General features: G+C 43.3%; 1 protein-coding gene across 1 annotated transcript in view; it reads right to left on the reverse strand.

Moving 5' to 3' along the window:
• opn7b (opsin 7, group member b) overlaps positions 1 to 19,859 on the reverse strand; it is a 58,926-nt gene extending 39,067 nt beyond the window's left edge. Inside the window, exons 1-3 of the mRNA XM_051880580.1 lie at positions 19,751 to 19,859; positions 11,073 to 11,235; positions 6,401 to 6,528 (exon numbers count right to left, since the gene is read on the reverse strand). Of these exons, the coding sequence (XP_051736540.1) occupies positions 6,401 to 6,528; positions 11,073 to 11,235; positions 19,751 to 19,838 (379 nt within the window). The 5' untranslated portion in view covers positions 19,839 to 19,859. The remainder of the gene's footprint in view (positions 1 to 6,400; positions 6,529 to 11,072; positions 11,236 to 19,750) is intronic.
• Between the last annotated feature and the right edge of the window lie 767 nt (positions 19,860 to 20,626).

Genomic DNA, 20,626 nt, shown 5'->3' on the forward strand with positions numbered 1-20,626 from the left:
TTACAGGGGTAGAAGAAACGTGTGACAATGAGGATATTGCAAGAATTTTTGAAGCACATGGGGAAATTGAGAAAGTAGTTAGAGTTCCTGATGAGCCACAGCAGCCAGCAGGTAGAGTCCTCATTCAGTATTTGTCTGAGAAATCTATTTTGAGAATCAGCCCTGATTTTTTAGGTGTCCTGCCAAACCCTAAAGACCCTGCCATGACATGGCATGTAAGAACAGTCCGTGATCTACATCAGCAGAGGCTAGGCAGGGAACTGGCGTTAAGACATTTAGATGAACTGAACGCTATCCCTGGAAGTGGTAGAGCAGAATTCCAAACTTTTCCCCCTTGCATGTTCCACCAAGTCCAGTGCATGTTGATGAAAGTATGCTTAACCACCCTCAGATTCAAAGGGTTGTTCAGGAGCATGTCATCCATAATGAGTCTGCTCACTCACCTTTGAGGCAGAGCAGTATCCGCACATTCTCTGGCAGGACCCCCAAGCCAAATGGGGAAGTAGACTATGAGACGTGGCGTACTCAAGTTGATCTTCTTCTTCCTGACCCCTCTTCGCCAGATTCTCAGAAGGTGAGGATGATCTTAGAGAGCCTGCTTAGCCCGGCAGCTGACATTGTCAAGCCCTTATGTATCAATTCTTCGCCTAGCTCTTACCTTAATCAGATTGAATCTGCCTTTGGTGTAGTAGAAGATGGAGAGGAGCTTTTTGCCACTTTTCTTAACCTAAATCAAAATGCATGAGAAAAGCCTTCAGTATACCTGCAATAGACTGCATTCTCTTCTTACACGAGCAATATCCAGAGGGGGGGCCAGTGTTGCAGATTCCCGTAAGCATCTGCTCCGCCAGTTCTGTCGAGGGTGCTGGGACCAGGCTATGATAATAGGACTTCAGCTTGAACATCGTAAAGACACTCCACCAGCCTTTCCTGAGCTCCTGCTCTCTGTGAGGACAGAGGAAGACAAAAGGGCGGCAAAGATGGATCGAATGAAAAAACATCTTGGCAGCACGAAAGCAGCTGCACATGCTCACTTGGTGTATGGCATACCTGTTAATGCAGAACCTTTGCCTGAGTCGACAAATAAATGCCAACAGGATGAAACCCAGAAACTTAAAGGAGAGATAGCTGCATTGAAAAAACAAGTTGCATACTTGTCAAAGAAAGATGAAGTGGAAGTGTATGAGATAAAAGCTGGGAAGAAATCTAAAGAGAGTGCAGGTACTGGTGACTGCCTTGTGGCCAGCTCCAATGTGACATCTGACTCTACGACCATGCCAAAGCCCTGGTTCTGCTTCAAGTGCGGGGAAGATGGACACATTGTAGTTCGCTGCAATAAGGAACCCAACCCCTAGCTTGTCCGGAAAAAGAATTCACAGCTGAGGGAGAGACGAGAGAAGTAAAGGAAATTGCATGGGTCATCACAATTTTCTTTAAACCTTTAACAGCTTCTGCTGCAGGACACTCAGGAGCTGTCAGCACTCATATTTGTCCCACAATGATGGTTCACGATACAGTCAGCTATACTAGAGAAACCCAAACAAACAACAGGGTTAAAGAGGAACTCTTGCCCCAAGGTCTTATTGGCCAACGTTGTGTTGCTTCAGTTCTTGTTGAAGGCACTCCGTGTGATTCTCTCTTAGACACGGGGTCTCAAGTTACAACTGTTTCGGAGACATTTTACTTAACCAATCTTTCTTCCCTTCCCATTCAGCCGATTCATGCTCTGTTTGAACTCGAAGGTGCTGGTGGACAGCATGTTCCATATCTTGGTTACATCCAGGTTGCAATAACCTTTCCTTGTACTGTCACAGGTGCAGAAGAAGAGCTCTCTCCCTTGTGCTTGTGGTTCCAGATTGTTACTTCAACAGTAAAGTCCCGCTGTTGATTGGCACAAACGTTCTTGACCGCTTATATCAGCAGGGTATAGAGAGAAAAGGTGCCAAGTTCTTCCAAAAACCTGGGGGCAGTAGTGATTATGCTTTGCTATTTCAGCATGTTGCTAAGAATTATGAGAGTGGGAGGTATTCATTCCAAGTAAGAGCACTGGGAAAAGGCCACATCACTATCTCTGCCAAACAGAAAACATGTATCCCTGGTCAAGTGAGGATTAAGGGCATGCCAAACACTGTATTTGTTTTATAGCAACCCGAGTCTTTTCCCTTATCGGGTGGTCTTCTGCTTTAGTGCGCTGTGGTCAGTGCACCACGCAGGGCTCGTTCCAAGATTCCTGTCATCTTAAAGAACATAACCAACCGTGATATTATCTTTTGTCCCAAGCGTGTGATCGCGGAGATGGCAGCTGCTTGTGTTCTGCCTCTGAAGACTGAGCTTTTGTCTTGTTCTGGTCAGGTGCCATCTGGGGAGCTGGTGTTCGATCTTGATAACTCACCCATTCCTGAAGAATGGAAAAAACGCATCTCTGATAAACTCAATTCACTGTCAGAGGTCTTTGCTGTTGACGACTTATCATATGGTCATGCTACTGCAGTGAAGCACCACATCAGATTAAAGGATGAGACCCCTTTTAAGGAACGACCCAGGCCAATTCATCCCAGTGACAGGGAAACTGTTAAGCAACATCTGAGGGAATTCCTAGATGCTGGAATAATCAGAGACTCTGAGAGCCCTTTTGCCTCACCAATCGTTTTGGTTCGCAAGAAGAATGGACAAATCAGGCTTTGTGTCGATTATAGAAAGCTTAATGTGCACACTATAAAAGATGCATACGCACTTCCCAACATAGAGGAGACTTTCTCGGCACTCAGTGGTGCTAAATGGTTCTCTGTCATGGACCTTAAATCGGGATATTACCAAGTCGAAGTAGCTGAAGAAGATAAACACGAAACAGCTTTTATTTGTCCTCTGGGCTTCTTTGAATTCAATCGTATGCCTCAAGGTGTCACAAATGCACCTAACACTTTTCAGAGGCTTATGGAAAGGCGTGTAGGAGACTTGCATTTGAATGAAGTACTCGTGTTTCTGGATGATCTTATCGTCTTTTCTAAAACACTCGAGGAACATGAAACCAGGCTGATGAAAGTGTTGACTCATCTGAAAGAGTGTGGATTGAAGTTGTCACCTGAAAAAATGCCACTTTTTCAAATCCTTTGTAAAGTATCTGGGACATGTGGTGGATGCCGACGGAGTTCACACCGATCCAGAAAAGATCTCGGCTCTAAGAAATTGGCCTCGTCTTTCAACCAGGCGAGAGCTAAAATGTTTTTTAGGTTTTGCTGGGTATTATCGGCGCTTCGTCAAGGGGTATTCTAAAATAGCAAAGCTGCTGAACCGTCTTACTGTGGGATACTGTCCTCCAAGGAGAAGGGGGAAGGTTTACAAGAGAGAGAAATCAAGCACTCCTGTGAATACCAATGCTCCCATTGATGACGAGTGGATAGTTGAATGTGAAAATGCATTTAAGACCCTGATTGAGAAATTGACATCTGTCCCAATCCTTGCTTTCGCAAACCCAGAACTCCCCTATGTCTTACATACAGATGCCTATAAGGAGGGGCTTGGCACGGCTCTCTACCAAGAGCAGGAGGGCAAGCTCCGTGTGATAGCATATGCCAGTAGGGGTCTCTCAAAAAGTGAGAGGAACTATCCGTCTGTGAGAAATTCAGTGATTATCTTTATGGTACTGAATTTACTGTTCTAATAGACAATAACCCACTGACATACGTGCTAACCACGGCAAAGCTCGATGCAGCAGGACATCGCTGGCTTGCAGCGTTATCTACTTACAGATTCAATAAAAAATACAGAGCTGGGTCTGTCAATAAGCATGCTGATGGATTGTCCAGGAGACTGCAGAATCCACCAGAGGAGGATGATGCATTCCTTGAAGAAGAGAGGGCTATTGGAGACTTAAAACAGCGACTATGCAAGGAAACTGAGGTGATCTCCACTGAATTGCTCTCTGCAGTGTGTGAGCGTCATTCATTTGTCTTGTCGAACGACGTGTCAGAGGCATCAGTGTCTGTTGTTCTTGCTGAGTCCTTGGCTTTGAATGCTTCATCTGTCCCTGAAAATTTAACCACCAAAGGGTACGAGACTATCCCTGGAATGACCCGTGATGATTGGTACCGAGCTCAGAGGGAGGATTCAACTTTGAGAAGAATCATTTCTTTCATGGAACAAGGTTAGAAACCCAACTTCCGATACACCAAACTTGAACCGCTCGGGGTCAAACTGCTCCTGAGGGAATGGAAACGGGTTGAGTTAGGAGATGGAGTGTTATACCGGAAGTGGACAACTCATGGGACTGTGTTGCACCAGCTGGTTCTGCCTCAAAAGTGGAGAGAGAGCATTGAATGGTGTTCATGATGAGGTGGGCCATCTTGGCTATGAGCGTGCACTTGACCTCATGCTAGATTCTTTTGGCCGAAGATGGCAAGGGATATTGAGAACAGATGTTACACCTGTGAGAGATGTTTTAGGAGGAAAGAGAGCCCTCAAAAAGCAGTTCCCATGGAATCCATACAGACAATTTATCCCCTTGACTTAGTATGCATTTATTAATGGTCTCTCGAGCCTGACAATCATGACACCAGAAATATATTGGTCATGACTGACCACTTTACCAAATTTGCTGCTGTGGTACCGACAAAAGACCAGAAAGCTAAGACCATCGCAAAGGCATTCTGGGAGAATTTCATTGTCCATTATGGGTTCCCAAGTCGCATCCTTAGCGACCAAGGAAAGGATTTTGAATCCCACACCATCCGAGAGTTGTGTGCCCTTATTGGAGCTGACAATGTCAGGACTACGCCTTATCTTGTTTTTGCCAGCGAGCCCAGAGTAGCAGGTGACTGGGGAAAATCACACCGCTAACAGAAAGCGTGGGATGAGAACAAGAGTTAATACTGAGATGCAGGAGGGTGCCGATTATGAGGAACTGTCCAGTGATGAGGAAGAAAGTTACTTCCAAATACCCACTCCTGAAATAGTCACAAGGAGTCCCTACGTTATACAAGTAGATGATGGGCCACTCACCTCTCGTGACATCTCTGAAAAAATGTCAGACCCATTGAACCCCCCTCACGCAGCTGAGTTCTCTCCACGTATTTCAACTATTCCTAGATCAGAGTCTTTTCAGCCTGTGTTTGGACCCACACAAGAAGAATCTGAGGTTGTTACTGGGGGCATACTGGTCCCTCTGGTTTCAGAGTCTGCTGAGATTGAAAATGTTTTATATGTCAGCTGGGAGGTTGAATTTGAAACGCTATGGAAGAAGTCAAAGACTTATTGCTTTCTGTGACTGTTTTCTAAGACATTCTGACTGTTTTTTTTCCTTGGACTGTTGTTTGGTGATACATTTGGACCTGAATCATCTGAGTGGATTCCTCCGGAAAAAATTCTTTTCATCATCTCGTCGTACTCTATCAACTCATCAGCTCTTCTTTCTTCCGTGCTTGATTGATTGAATGGTATTCCTGGTGAAGCGGTAGGACTGAGATTTTTTTTTATTTTTTATACACATTACATGGGACTGAGACTTTTTTTTTTTACACTTTTTTCCCGATTTCCGAAATCAATTTTTGGGTTACAATTGCATTGTTGTTATCTGTTATCAAGCTCAATTAACTGTTGGAGATTGAGTGTCATCTGATGTTCATCACTTTGTTTTAAGTGCCAGAACAAAGAGCATTTAAATTGATTGCCTCACAAAATACATTTCTGGCTAACTTAAATTCTTGAGTGTGGCATTATTTTATTTTATTGTTTTTCTTTTCATGATATTTCAGTTGAACATTTAATACTGAGAGTTTGGTTTAAATAGAAAAATACCCCAAAGCTCCTTGAACGAACGTAGACGATTGATATTTTCAATCAGATCCCAACCCCTACAGTTAACCCTGAGACAGGGGTTACATGTGCATTAAGCTAATTCTGCCTAAAGACACTCGTCACAAATCAGTTTAGAATCAGCACAGATAGACCATGAAACCCACAGAGGGGCAGTTGATTTTTAGTTCCCGGCATGCTTTGCATAGGGCTGGATCAGGAGAGTAAATGTTGAAATTAATTGCCAATTTATGTGCTTTTGATTAAAGGGAAAGACCTGTTAGTGTTTAATGTTCAGTTATGTTTGACATTTAAAAGTGTTTCTGTTATGTTGGTTTTTGTGGTTACCATTGTGTGTTTGATTCACTCAATTATTTCAAATAATGTTGTTTCAATAATGTTTATTTCAATAATGTGTTCATGCTAGTACTGAGACTATTCTCTCCTTATTTGCTCATCCCATATGCTACATAAAAATAAATAAATAAATGCATAAACATGGTCCCCTTTCACGATACCTTCGTGAGTCGCCACAGGAGATGCATTTGATATGTATTTTCACATTATCTTCTGCTTGATTGTCCTGTGTACATAAAAAGACAGATCTTACCATAGTTGGGGCAGCAGACTTTGAGCCAGCACACACAGGACAGTACAGTCAGGTTACTGAGGCTGCAGAGACCAAACAAAACTCCACAGAAGGCATAACACATACACATCACCTCTGTGAACAACCACCTGAAAAGAAAAAAAAAAAAAAAAAAAAAAAAAAATCAATCTGTAAAGTCACTTAAGACTCGAGTGCCCAATCCTGTTCTATGTGTATTTAGCAAGTGTTTCTGAAGATATTATTTGGTTGGTTCATATGTGTTTGATTAGAGTTGGAGCTGAACTTTGCAGAAAGGTAGATCTCCAGTAACAGGATTGGTCACGACTGCACTGTAAACAAAGCAACTACATATTTTCCATTTTTCCAGACCAACAGAATACCCCCCAATGGATCATTGTTTTTATTTTTTTTATTTTTTATTTTTGTTGTTGTTTTGTCATTATTATTAGTTATTTGTTGTGTTGTGATGTTAAGAGCTCATCTTTTTACATTTGTAGATTGACACCATTCTTGAGGTTTGTGTGTCAAATGTTCGGGTCTATGTACGGGTCTATTGTGACTTAAATAGTTGATCTGCTTTCCTCCACAGGGCAGCTCTGTGGACATATGTGCCCAATACTCACGTATGCGTCCAAGAACGGAGGAGGACAGAAAGCCTGCAGCACTATAGGCCAAGGAACATTGGTCAGAACCTTAGGGATATAACCCGGCTTAGGGTAAAGGAACGCTTTGACCATCCCAGGTGCAAATTCAAGGCAAGTTGGGGATACAGAAAGGGCCTGAAGGTCTCCCACTCTCTGAAGGGAAGAAATGGCAAGAAGGAAAACAATTTTCAGGGTCAGAAACTTTTCTGAGATGGATTCAAGTGGCTCAAACGGAGCTGCAGATAAACCTTCTAAAACAATTGCCAAATCCCAAGCAGGGACCCTAGTGCGTGTTGCAGGCCTCAGCCTCTGGGTGCCATGAAGGAAACGAGTCATCAATGGGTTTTTCCCCACAGTGATACCATCTACAGGGGAAAAATACCCCCGATACCAAAGACCGATACTTCACGTGACGTAACTAACAGAATTTTCTGTGCACAGAGACACCGGCGGCAGCAGCAGAAACAATTTCAGCCTCAGAGGTGTGGAAATACTTCAAAATTAATGATGACAACACACATATTGCGAACTGCGTGCTTTCAATCACAATTCGTTATCGATTAGTGAAGGCGGGACAGGCGGAATTGCGCTGAATGACACAGACCAGAAGCGCTCTCTCTCACGCGCGCTCTCTCTCTTTCTTGCGCACAATCCCAGTTCTCTCAGACAGCACGCGATCAGTTCTCCTTGCGCCTGAATGGTCAAATGCACACATAGTTTTCAAAATGTCCATCGTGTGGAGTATCTCATGTAAATACAGTCTGTTATGGCTTAAGTCAACGTAAACATTTGGGTGAAAACAGGATACGTGTCACGTCAGTATCTATGGATTCGGTCTTAAAGGGACCATAGTCTATATGTTAATAAAACAACAAAAGATGTTAAATAAATGTATACATGGTAAATAAACCTACTGTATCTGAAAAACAAGTCTATTTAATTTGTATCTCTATAATGTTTGTTGTATTGTTTGTAATTTGTTTGTAAATTTCCTTTTATATAACAACAGTTATATATATTGGTAATTATGCCCTTTGAAGGTTATTGGACACTGAAATTTTTGTTCTTTAAGTTTGTGACAAGAACATAAAAATTATTACTTTTTTCATTAGAGTAATAATAAAGAAGCTGTCCTACATTTATTAGTCTCACTGTGTTGTGTTTGGAAAACTGCAACATCAAAAAAAAAAAAAAAAAAGAGAGAGAGAGAGAAATTAATAAATGTATAGGCATCGGTATCGGTATCGGCGAGTACTAGAAAAAAAATATCGGTACTTGTACTCGGTCCTTAAAAAATAGTATCGGTGCATCCCTAGATGAAAGAGGATGCGAATGTGACGCAGCGTCCTGTGAGTTCCGCATCACTAACTCGCTGGAGGCAGCGCCCGAAGGACCAGAGGTGGCGGGGTTGGCAGAACGAGGTGGAACGGGCACCGTATACTGAGGTGAACACCACTCCACCCCGTCTGGGGCTGCCCTCAGGAGTCTGACACCACTGGCGTCAGGACTTCTTCTGACCTAAAGCCTTCTTGGCCTGAAGCACAACCCTCAGGTCTGTCTTCGACTTTGAAGGCTTGGGCTGAGAGTGCCGTCCCGGCCCACCATATCTTTGAGGTGGAGCACGAGAAGCGACACTCTCCTTTTGTTGTGCTCTAAATGACGCCCAGCAACCCCAGAGGATAGATGGCGGTGTGGAAGATATTTCTTGAACGCCTCCGCTTGTTTCTTAGACTCCTGAAACCTGTCGACGACCGAGTTGACAGCATAGCATCGCCGAACAGGCCAGTTGGCTCAAGCGGAGCGTCGAGGAGAAAGGCCCTGTCTTTTTCCTTTATATCAGACAAGTTGAGCCACAGGTGTCTCTCTGTCGCCACCAAGGCTGCCATGGCCCGCCCAATTGCTCTGGCGGTCTCCTTGGTGGCTCTCAGAGATAAGTCTGTGGCTCAAAGCAGTTCTCGAACTGCGTCCGGGCCAATCCCCTCTCCGCCATCCAAATCATTCAGCAGGTCGGCTTGGTATGATTGTAAAATAGCCATTGTATGCAAATAAGCACCAGCCTGACCTGCTGCCGTGAACGCTTTACCCACCAGTCCTGATGTAACTTTTAGTGGCTTAGTGGGAAGTGTAGGGGCCTTCAGAGATGACGCTGAAACTGGGGACGGATAGCTCGCGAGCATCTGTTCAACCCGGGGCACCGCCCCATAGCCATACTCTTTCAGCCCCCTTATATCTAAATAGTATTTGACCTGAGGGCTGAAAAGTCTTGACGAGTATGGCTTTTTCCATGATCTAGATAACTCGTCATGTAGATCAGGAAAGAAGGGAAGGCCCCTTGGTGGAGGTGATTTATTAGATGTTAGGAAACGCTCGTCCCAAAAGCAAACTGCCCTGTTTCTCTGCTGGCCATTCAATATTTAACTTAGACACAGCACGAGAGATCACCTCCACCAGCTCCTCATACTCTGGGGAAAGAGATGACAAGTCTTCTTCCCCCATATCGACGCTCAGCACATCCACCTCCTCCAAACTGGAGTGCTGAAGCGACGAGCCCTCTCCCTGGGTGGAAGAAGGTGCTGGGTGGGCTTCCGACACCAGAGAGGGGGAGGTGGATCTACCAGGTGAAGGCTGAGAAAGAGCCCCACTGATAAATCCATTTGTGAACACCATGACAACTTTTTCCTGGCGGGTCCAGAGCCATGAGGAACACTGGCCTGCTCACCTTCCTAGAAAAGTGAGAGGCGGGAGCGGAGCGTTCTGAGTGGAAGCTTTTCACAATGCTCACATTCAGGCCCCTCGAAGGCTGAAAGAGCATGCTCCACTCCCAAACACATAACACATAAATCGTGTGTATCCCCACCCGTAAGGAAGCGGGGGCAGGGAGGAACACACAGTTTAAATGTTTGGTTCGCCATAATAAGTGTGGAGATATTGAGCTGTACTATATCAGGACAGACAACAATAAATAAGACAGTTTCACACAGATTGCTTTGCTGAGACAGAAAAGCCGAAGCCGGTCTGGCCAGATGTGTATTTATCCTTTCCTGGTCGTGACGTCATCCGCCCGTTTGTACAGAAAACATTGAATAGCTTTACTAACTGGAGAAATTATTGTGGGTTTTATTCACTTTTCTGGTGGTTTTTTTTTTTTTTTTTTCTTCAGTATATAACCAAAAATATGATGCATATCTTAAAAAGACATCACAATAAACATTAAGGTGCTTCGAAGTTGTCTTTATTTATAGTAAGTTAGCTGAATTAAACACTGACCAACAAAATGTGTTTAGTTTTATCTTAAAGTGAAAATTCTACTCTCATATTTCAGTTATTTTAGCTTTTGTTTATGGTAATATTACGTTATAAAAAGTAAAAAAAAAGATTATATTGAACTACGTTAAGGTACGTTTTGGCTTATGTCTAAATGTTTTTGTTTTTTTATTTTTTATAATCTTTTCACTTTGTATGAATGTATTTATCTTTGGGGAAATTAATATTAAATCAAAATTTAAGGTTTGAACCAAGCCATAAATATAATTTTAGAAAAACTAGAACATTTGGCTTATAATCATTATAATCTGTGTACAAGAAACATGTTTATATTTAAATTCTTACATTTTTATGTCTCTGTGTTCCAGTGCTCACATTTTCTGTATGAGGTTTCAAAAACAGAGTAGTTACTACATGATCAATGACTATAGCTTACTACAAAAACAAAAAAGGGGAAGAAAAAAAAAAAAAAAGGAATAGCGGCATCAAAAGCCCCAGTCATCAGAGAGTTCAGTCTCTGAAGACACGGAGCCTGCACTGATGTGTTTCCAGCTGTTAAAGTTGATTTAATTTGCTTTTATTATGCTGATGCCTTTAAGAGGATCAGAGAGAGAACCCTCTTTATTAAGTCTCAAGAGGACATACTAACATCTAAAGGGGAAAAGAAAGATATGTATATATAAAGATATAAGATATGTATATATAAAGAAAGAGGGGAAGACTCTTATTCTATAAGAAACGTCCCTGCCGTGAAAGAGTTTTACCTGTGAGCGAAAGCAGAGGGAATAGCGAAGGGAAAAAGGAAAATGGTCATGCCCAGGTCACTGATGGAGAGGTTGATGATAAAAAACTCAGCTGGCTTAAGAGATGACCACTTGCGATAGGCAACAAACAATAGAGTGGTGTTTCCCATCAGAGACAGCACACCTGCAGTGAAAGAATGAAAGAAAGGAATACACAGTCAATAAAACAATGAATGAATTTTCTGTGAAGCTGCCTTAAAGTGTGTTATGAAGAATGCTATGCAAATAAATGTGACTTGACTTGAGGAGATAAGGCTATTAAAAGTAGTATGCAGAGAGAATCATTTTTTTTTTTTTAAATAACTTTTTTTTAAGGATTAAACAGAGAATACTTTAGTCGCTGAAAGCGTAATCAGTATCAGTTCAATAAGTGCACATGCATACATTTATTTGTTTTTGTCAAATTTTATTAATGGTTTGGTTCAAACCTTACATTTTGATTTAATATTTTAATTTAATTTAATTCAAAATTAATTTTACCATTTGCATAATATGCAAATATAATAAAATATAATATGCTATAATATGAAGATAAAAAAGTAAATAAGAATTTTGATAAAACTAAAAATATTTTGTCCATTTCTGTCACCTGATGAAGTTTTAGTCCCTTGCCACGGTTGGGGACACTTAGGCCTGGTTTCACAAACAGGGCTTAGATTAAAGGGTTAGTTCACCCAAAAATGAAAATTGCCATTTATCACTCACCCTTGTGTCGTTCCACATCCGTAAGACCTTAGTTCATCTTCGAAACACAAATTAAGATTTTTTTGATGAAGTCTGAGAGGTTTCTGCCTCTCCATAGAGATCCAAAGCAACTACCACTCCAACGTCCAGAAAGGTAGGGAAAAGACATCATTAAAGTATTCCATGTGACTCCAGTGGCTTAAACTCAATTTTATGAGTGCTTTGTTTGCTCAAAAAAAAAAAAAAGGAAAAAAAAAAAAAAAGGAAACAATTTACCACTTTATGTACAAAAATATTGATCTGCAATGCATGCCTGTTGTGTGCATCAACACAACACACATGAGCGAGTGTTCACGAAATTAAGTTTAAGACACTGGAATCACATGGAGTCCTTTAATGATATCCTTTTCCTACCTTTCTGGAGTGGTAGTTGAGTTGGATCTCTATGGAGAGATAGAAACCTCTCAGTCTTCATCAAAGAGATCTTAATTTGAGTTCACGAAGATGTACGAAGGTCTCACGGATGTGGAACGACATGAGGATGAGTAATAAATGACAGAATTTTCAATTTTGGGTGAACTAACCCTTTAAGCTAGGATTAGACCTTAGTTCAATTAGGATATTTAAGTAGGTTTTATAGACATGCCTCAGGAAAAAAAAAAAAAAAGAAAAAAAAAAAATACTGGTGTGCATCTTGAGGCAAAACAATGGCATTGACATATTTTAATATATGTCAGTGCAATTTGCTTTCAGTTAAAACAGCTCAAACATGTATTTTAGTCTGTGAAACTGGGGGTTGTAACATAAGTCCACTGGAGGCGAGTGTAGTGAGAACCCAAGTGCAGTTTATTATAACATAAAACATAAACAAAACATAATAAAGACTTGGCTTGGTGTGACAAACATGGCATGAACAAAAACTCAGCAACAATGGTTACAGGGACAACAAAGCTAGACAAGAGAACAATGAAACATGAGGGCTATTTATACAAAGAGACTAATGACAAACAAGGAACACCTGTGAACAATCAAGACAATAACCCAATCAGAAAACAGAACAAAGAAAACACATGACTAAAACAACCAATAGGCTTGTTTGACTTCATGCAGTGGTGCACAGACCGATCGGCAGCTGACTTGAAGCAGTGCATGCTTAAGAAACAGTAAAAAATTTTGTCCGACTTGAGACAGTGCAGACGTAATGTGACTGTGACATTGCTTCAAAGTACCGTGGGAGCGATTCGAGAGCAGCCGGCTGAGTCAGCCAGCGCAGTTTCTCAAGAGCAGCTGCACAAGCTCTGATGACGACACAGCTGTTCCACGATTGGCCGGATTCACTACGTGACAACTGTGACGAGTCAGAAGTGTATTGATGCATTTGCAGTTTATTGATAACAAGGGCAGTACAGGAAACACAAACCAGTAAACAGGCAGAGGGTCGAGGCAGGCAGCTAGCAGCATAAACGGGAACAGGCAGGTTGAGGCAGGCGGCAGACAGGATAGACAGTAAGCAGGCAAGGGTCGAGGCAGGCAGCAAGAGTCAGAGTCCAGATAAACAATCCAAGTCAGTAACAAAACAGCAATGCAGAATAAACGCTCAGCGTTGACAACCGTGGCTAATCAAGACTTCGCACAGAGCTGGAAGTGAGAGTGTCTTTTATAACGGATGAGTGGGTGAATGATTGGCGGCAGGTGCATGAGTAATCAGTCCCAGGTATGTGGGTTCATGGGAAATTAAGTCCAATACAAGCTAATACTCAGGTGACGGCTCCCTCTGGCGGTTCAGGAGATCTGGTGCAGGAGACTTGATTGTGACAGAGCCCCCACTCCGCGAGCGGCTCCTGACGCGAGGAGGCAAGCGACGCCGAGGTCTCCCTCTGGGTCTGGGGGCCGGCTTCTCCGGGTGTGTCCTATGAAACTCCTCAGTGAGTGTGGGGTTGAGAATGTCCTTGGCATTGACCCAGGACCGTTCCTCCGGACCATAACCCTCCCAATCGACCAGGTATTGGAGCACCCCGTTGCAGCATCGAGAATCGAGCAGATTTCGGACCTGATACACCTCCTCGTCTCTGATTCTCAGTACCCGCGGTCTCCTGACCCTCTCTCGGACCGCCAGCAGGTTTCAGTAGTGACATATGGAAAGTGGAAGAAATACGCTTATTAGCAGGGAGTTCTAAACGAAATGAAACAGGTGTAATTTGTCTAATAATTTTGAATGGTCCCACATACCTAGGACTGAGCTTCTTGCATGGGAGTCGAAGGCGGAGGCCCCTGGTGGATAGCCATACCCATTGACCAGGAGCGTATTCGGGACCGGGGCGGCGATGACGGTTGGCCTGATCCTCCTGTCTCCTCACTGCTCTATGCAGATGAACATGGGCTCAATTCCAAGTTTCCTCGCTGCGTTGCAACCATTCTGTGACGGCAGGCAGTTCAGATGGCTCCCCGGACCAGGGGAATAGAGGTGGTTGAAAACCCAGCACGCACTTGAATGGAGTGAGACCTGTGGCTGGCTTTTGAAGGGAGTTTTGCGCATATTCCGCCCACATGAGATATCTGCTCCAGTTGGTCTGATTGTTCTGACAGTATGTTCTGAGGAAGCGGGTGAGCTCTTGGTTCAAACGTTCAGTCTGTCCATTAGATTGTGGATGGTACCCAGAGGTAAGGCTGATGTTGACATTGAGGAGACGGAAGAAGGCTGACCAGACCCTGGATGTGAACTGAGGACCATAGAATCTGAAGACATAGTTGCATAGAGTCTCTGCAGTTTCCAAGGCAGTGGGTAACTTAGGCAGGGGAATAAGGCGACATGACTTAGAGAATCGATCTACTACTGTAAAGATAGTGGTGTTACCGAGAGAGTTGGGGAGGTCAGTGACAAAGTCTATAGCAATATGCGACCACGGTCGTTGAGGTATGGGTAGAGGTTGAAGCAAGCCGGCTGGTACTTGGTGTGATGACTTGGGGGTGTTGCAGGTGACGCACTGTGCAACGAAGCGAGCAGTGTCCTCAGACATAGATGACCACCAGTATTTATTCTTAAGAAGATGCAGCGTCGCTGTGATACCAGGGTGTCCTGGTATCACAGTAATGTAATGTAATGTAATGTTCGGGTACATACATGAGATCTGGAGGCCATTCGGGAGGTGGAGGAGTCTGGGTGTTGGAGAGGTTAATTTCTGTTGAAATATCCCATTGGATGGGAGCTACGAGCAAATTCTCTGGGATAATGGTTTCAGTTGTGTTGACGTGCTCATTCTCCTCGTGAATTCTGGACAGTGCATCTGCTTTGGTGTTCTTGGAGCCGGGTCGATAAGTGACCGAGAAATGGAAGCGGGTAAAGAAGAGCACCCACCTGGCTTGGCGCGGGTTCAGACGTTTAGCAGACTTCAAATATTCCAGGTTTTTGTGGTCGGTTAGGACGATGAAGGGCTGTTGTGCACCCTCGAGCCAGTGACGCCACTCCTCCATTGCTGCCTTCATTGCTAATAATTCACGATTTCCCACATCATAGTTGCGCTCAGCCGCAGAGAGCTTTCTTGAAAAGTAAGCACAAGGAAACATTTCTTTGATGGCTCATGTCGTTGCGAGAGAACAGCCCCAATTTCCGTGCTGGAAGCATCAACCTCCACGATGAACGTACGACTGGGATCTGGGTGATGAAGTATGGGTGCGGGTGTGAAGCGGTGTTTGAGCTCACGAAAGGCTTGATGAGCTTCGGGAGACCAGGAGAGGGTGGTTGAATTTCGACGAGTCATGGATGTTAAGGGTGCTGCCACAGTGCTGAAATTTCTGATGAACCGCCGATAGAAGTTTGAAACCCCAGAAAACATTGTAATTCCTTGAGTGTATGGGGCTGGGGCCAGTCCACCACTGCTCTCACCTTCTGATCATCCACTGCCACTCCCTCTTGACTGATGACGTATCCCAGAAATGAAGTTTTCTGATGAAACTCACATTCTTCTGCTTTTGCATATAACTCGTGTTGGATGAGCCGACGAAGCACAGAGCGGACATGCTAAATATATGCTGCTCCATGGTGTTTGAATAGACAAGGATATCGTCAGTGTAAACTACCACCCACCGATCTAGTATGTCTTTGAAGGCGTCACTGATCATGGATTGGAACACGGACGGACTGTTGGCTAGGCCGAACAGCATAACAGAGTACTCATAGTGCCCAGTGAATGTGGAGAATGCTGTCTTCCATTCGTCCCCCTCCCTTATGCGTATAAGGTTGTAGACCGAGCGCAGATCTAACTTGGTGAAATATTTGGCCTGGCGAAGCTGTTCCAGGGCAGCAGGAACTAATGGAAGAGGGTACCTGAATTTCATGGTGATGTCGTTGAGTCCACGATAATCAATGCAAGGCCTGAGACTCCCATCCTTCTTCTTAACAAAGAAAAACCCGGTTGATGCTGGTGAGGTGGTAGTAAGGAGGCTTTGGTCTTACTGAAGGCCTCGCAGAGATCAGCATATTCGCGGGGAAGTCCAGGAATGTCAGGTTTAGCTTGGGTGAGTGTGATGGTGCTGACCGGAATGGGCGACTTGTGGGTGAGACAGTTTTGGTGACAGGATGTGCTCCACTGAGTAATCTCTCCCTCTCTCCACGAAATTTGGGGATCGTGCCGGCGCAACTACGGTAATCCCAGGATTAATGGGTGAATGGGTGAGTTGATGACGTAGAACTGGAGAGTTTCATGGGGAAGCATGCCGGTCTGCATCCGGTCTGATCGGTGATTTGAGCCTCTCCGAGCGGTCGGCCGTCTAGCGCCTCCACTGCCAAGCGAAAAGTACAGGGCGTTAGAGCAAGGTTATGTTTGTCAGTGAATTCTCTGGATTTGAAATTGCCAGCAGCCCCAGAATCTAATAGTCCCACCACAGCTATTGATTTACTGAATAGTTTGACTGGAATTTTAACACAGGAGATAAACTGTTTGGGTCGAGTCTGACCACTCACCGCTTTGGTGTTACTTGAGGTTGGTCGTACAGGGCATGATGACTTGTAGTGGCCAGATTGACCGCAGTACAAGCACAGAATTCGGCGTTCTCGTTCTTCAGGTGTCAGGTGAGTGTATCCGAGCTGCATGGGTTCAGGACTGTTGGAAGTGAGAGGAGTTGAGGTAAAAGCGGGGAGTACAGGGCGACGTGAACGCATTAAGTTGTCGATCTGGATGGTTAACTCCATGAATTCGTTCAAGAACCGACCCTCGTCACGACAGGCCATCTCCGCCTGTAGTTCTAGACCCAGACCTCATCGGTATAACAGTTTTAGGGTGTCCTCAATCCATTCTGTTTGTGCGGCGAGGGTGCGGAAGGCCAGCATGTACTCAGCTGCGGTGTTTGTGCCCTGAGTCAGAACGAGAAGTTGCTCACCCGCGCTTCGTCCGCTGTTGGATTGCTCGAACACCTCTCTGAATCGTTGCATAAAATGATCGAACGAGTGAAAGCTGGAACCATCAGATCTCCAAACAGCAGTAATCCAATCAAGGGCCTTCCCCGTAAGTAGTGAACAGACAAAAGCAATCTTACTTGAATCAGTGGAATATAAAGTTGGTTGCTGGTTGACAAACAGCGAGCACTGTAGCAAAAAGCCCTTACACCTGTTGGATTCCCCGTCAAACTTTTCCGGGAAAGCCAGTCGTGGGTTAACAATGGCAGGTGGGTTTTCTGGTGGATGGCTGGGCGTTGGGTGTGGCGCCGCTGGTGGTGTGGTGGGTTGCAGGTTGAGGCCTTGTAGCGATCTCACCAGATCCTCCGTCAGGGAAGTCAACCAGGCTAATTGATGTTGGTGAGCAGCGAGTTGGCTAGCCTGGGCAGACAGTTCGGTTGATAACTGCATAATTGCTGCTGGATCGCTATTAGGCGAAGTCTTCTGTGATGAGTCAGAAGTGTATTGATCCATTTGCAGTTTATTGATAACAAGGGCAGTACAGGAAACACAAACCAGTAAACAGGCAGAGGGTCGAGGCAGGCAGCTAGCAGCATAAACGGGAACAGGCAGTAGGTCGAGGCAGGCGGCAGACAGGGATAGACAGTAAGCAGGTAAGGGTCGAGGCAGGCAGCAAGAATCAGAGTCCAGATAAACAATCCAAGTCAGTAACAAAACAGCAATGCAGAATAAACGCTCAGCGTTGACAACCGTGGCTAATCAAGACTTCGCACAGAGCTGGAAGTGAGAGTGTCTTTTATAGCGGATGAGTGGGTGAATGATTGGCAGCAGGTGCATGAGTAATCAGTCCCAGGTATGTGGGTTCATGGGAAATTAAGTCCAATACAAGCTAATACTCAGGTGACGGCTCCCTCTGGCGGTTCGGGAGATCTGGTGCAGGAGACTCGATTGTGACAACAACGATCACGTATGTTTTGTGTTTATTCTCACACCTTCAGTTCCACTAATGCTCAAAAATCTGTATTTTTATAACAGTTAAAGCTCTTTTTATGTAGTTGCGATGTTGTATTGTGTCATGTTTATCAAAATAAAACTGATAAAAAGCGTAGACCCCACTACATTGGTATTTCAATAATATATGCTTATGTTGAACTTTATTCTTGTAAAAACAGATGCTGTAAGCAGTATAAAGTATTGAATGAACATGTCTCTGAAACATGTTTTGCCATTATTTCTTTTCAGCTGTGGTAAAGTATGCAAACACAGCGCAAGCATCACTACGGGAAGCAGAAAGTGTCTGACTTCACGTCTCCGTTTTCAGCTCCTCCCCGCCTGTACGCGGCTACTCTCGCCAATCAGTTGCATCCAGCCGCAGCTGATGTCGAACACACCTAACATTACACATTCACAAGGGGAGCACATGGCAAGATCACATGTAGAGCAAGGGAATCACATGACAAAAGGAAGTACTTGGGAAGCAAGTGATAAACAAAGCAGTGAAACATAGCATGAAACATGAACATAACACCAAAACAGGACATTACAGGGGTTAATATTCAACAAAATTATTGATTTGACTGCACTAACACTATTTGATTAGAACTGAACTGAGCTGGATGATGACATCACTGTTTTCTGCAGAGCTCATTTTATGAACTCATTTCATGATTGATGATTTTTACACAGTTATTGAACAGAACTGAATCAACACTGAACTGACTTCAACTGAACAATGACACTATTTTCTTTTTAGAACTGCTTTACAGCAGAATAGAACTCTGTTTGCATCATTGAATCATTATTTTCCTGTTTATCACTGTAAAGTTGCTTTGAAACAGTCTGTATTATATAAAGCCCAATGTAAATAAAGGTGCATACTACGATTTGGGACACACTCATTTGAATTTTGAATACTATTTAGGATAGATAGTATGTGAATTGAAACGCAGCGCATGACTTAAACCAGAACTCAAATGTGCTGCGTAACATGAGAATGAACCTCATTGGTTCTTGCTGAAGCTCAAACGTGTTGTGTAACATAAGAATGAACTTCATTGGTTCTTGCAGAAGCTCAAACGTGCATGTAACACACATGAGAATGAACCTGGTTGGTTTTCGCATATCAAGCAAGCATGCTTGAGCTTCCATTTACCATAACTGACGTGTGTTTAAGAATGTTTATATGTGAATAAAAGCCTAAATTCAATCTGTTCATCATATAAAGTGATCATGTCTCTTCAGAAAATTTGGACTAAACCATTCAATTCATCTCTTTATCAGCTTTTTGCATGGACTGTCAATGGAGGAACAGAAATCTCCTAGATTTCATTTAAATGTCTTCATTTGTGTTTCGAAGATGAACGAAAGTCTTATGGGTTTGGAACAGCATGAGGGTGAGTAATTGTTGATGACAGAATTTTCATTTGAACTGACCCTTTAATATGATTAACATGTTTAATATCCTGTTCACTATTAATTACTATTATATCCTTTATAATAAGATGCTTGCAGAAATAAAAATAATGTTTAGCAAGTCATTTTAGATTACGTTTGACAGACTTACCAAAGATGGTGTAGATGGTTCCCAGGAGGAAGTCATTCTCTTTCGATATTTTGGACATAAACAAGTCAGATTCAGATGAGTTTTCCATCTGCACAGAAGAAGACGAGGAGCAAATATAAGACCACATCCAGGCCTTTGTTTAGTTTGCACACCTTCCTCTTAATTTTTAAAGTTCATGTTGTTGGATTCTGCCTTTTTCCCAGAATTGATCAATGCATTTCCGTTAGCACCTGCTCTAGTCTAAAAGATGAGAAGGTCTCCGGAAACGAGAGTCTCCTCATGTCTTACCATAAATCAATTTTGCTCTGAAGTGCACACAGTCCACATAGCAAAGTTATGTAGCATGTGTGCATTGATGCATAAAGCACACAAACAAACACGCACACACAAACACACACACACACACACACGCGCGCGCACACGCACAAATACACACAGGTTTGTTTTGCTATCAAATATTGCATATTTCCATAGGCGTAATGGTTTTCATACTGTACAAACTGTACATTCTATCCCCCTACACTACCCCTACCCCTACCCTTACCCCTAAACCTACCCATCACAGAAAACATTCTGAATTTTTACATTTTTAATAAAACATTGTTTAGTATGTTTTTAAAGCTATTTTAAATATGAGGACTCATGAAATGTGCTCATATTTCATGTTTACGTCGTAATACCAGTGCAATACCCATGTCATACATTTGTAAATCACAAAAATGTGCGTGCACACACACATACACACAAACAGCACTAGAGCATGGCGGTATGTGTAGGGACTCTGAATAAAACCAATGGATGGGTTTGGTGAAAATAGTGAACTATACAACAATCTTATAACCATATACTGGAGTAGTTTAAGTGGAGCAAAGGGAA

Source organism: Ctenopharyngodon idella, chromosome 22, assembly GCF_019924925.1.
Source record: "Ctenopharyngodon idella isolate HZGC_01 chromosome 22, HZGC01, whole genome shotgun sequence".
Lineage (NCBI taxonomy): Eukaryota > Metazoa > Chordata > Actinopteri > Cypriniformes > Xenocyprididae > Ctenopharyngodon > Ctenopharyngodon idella.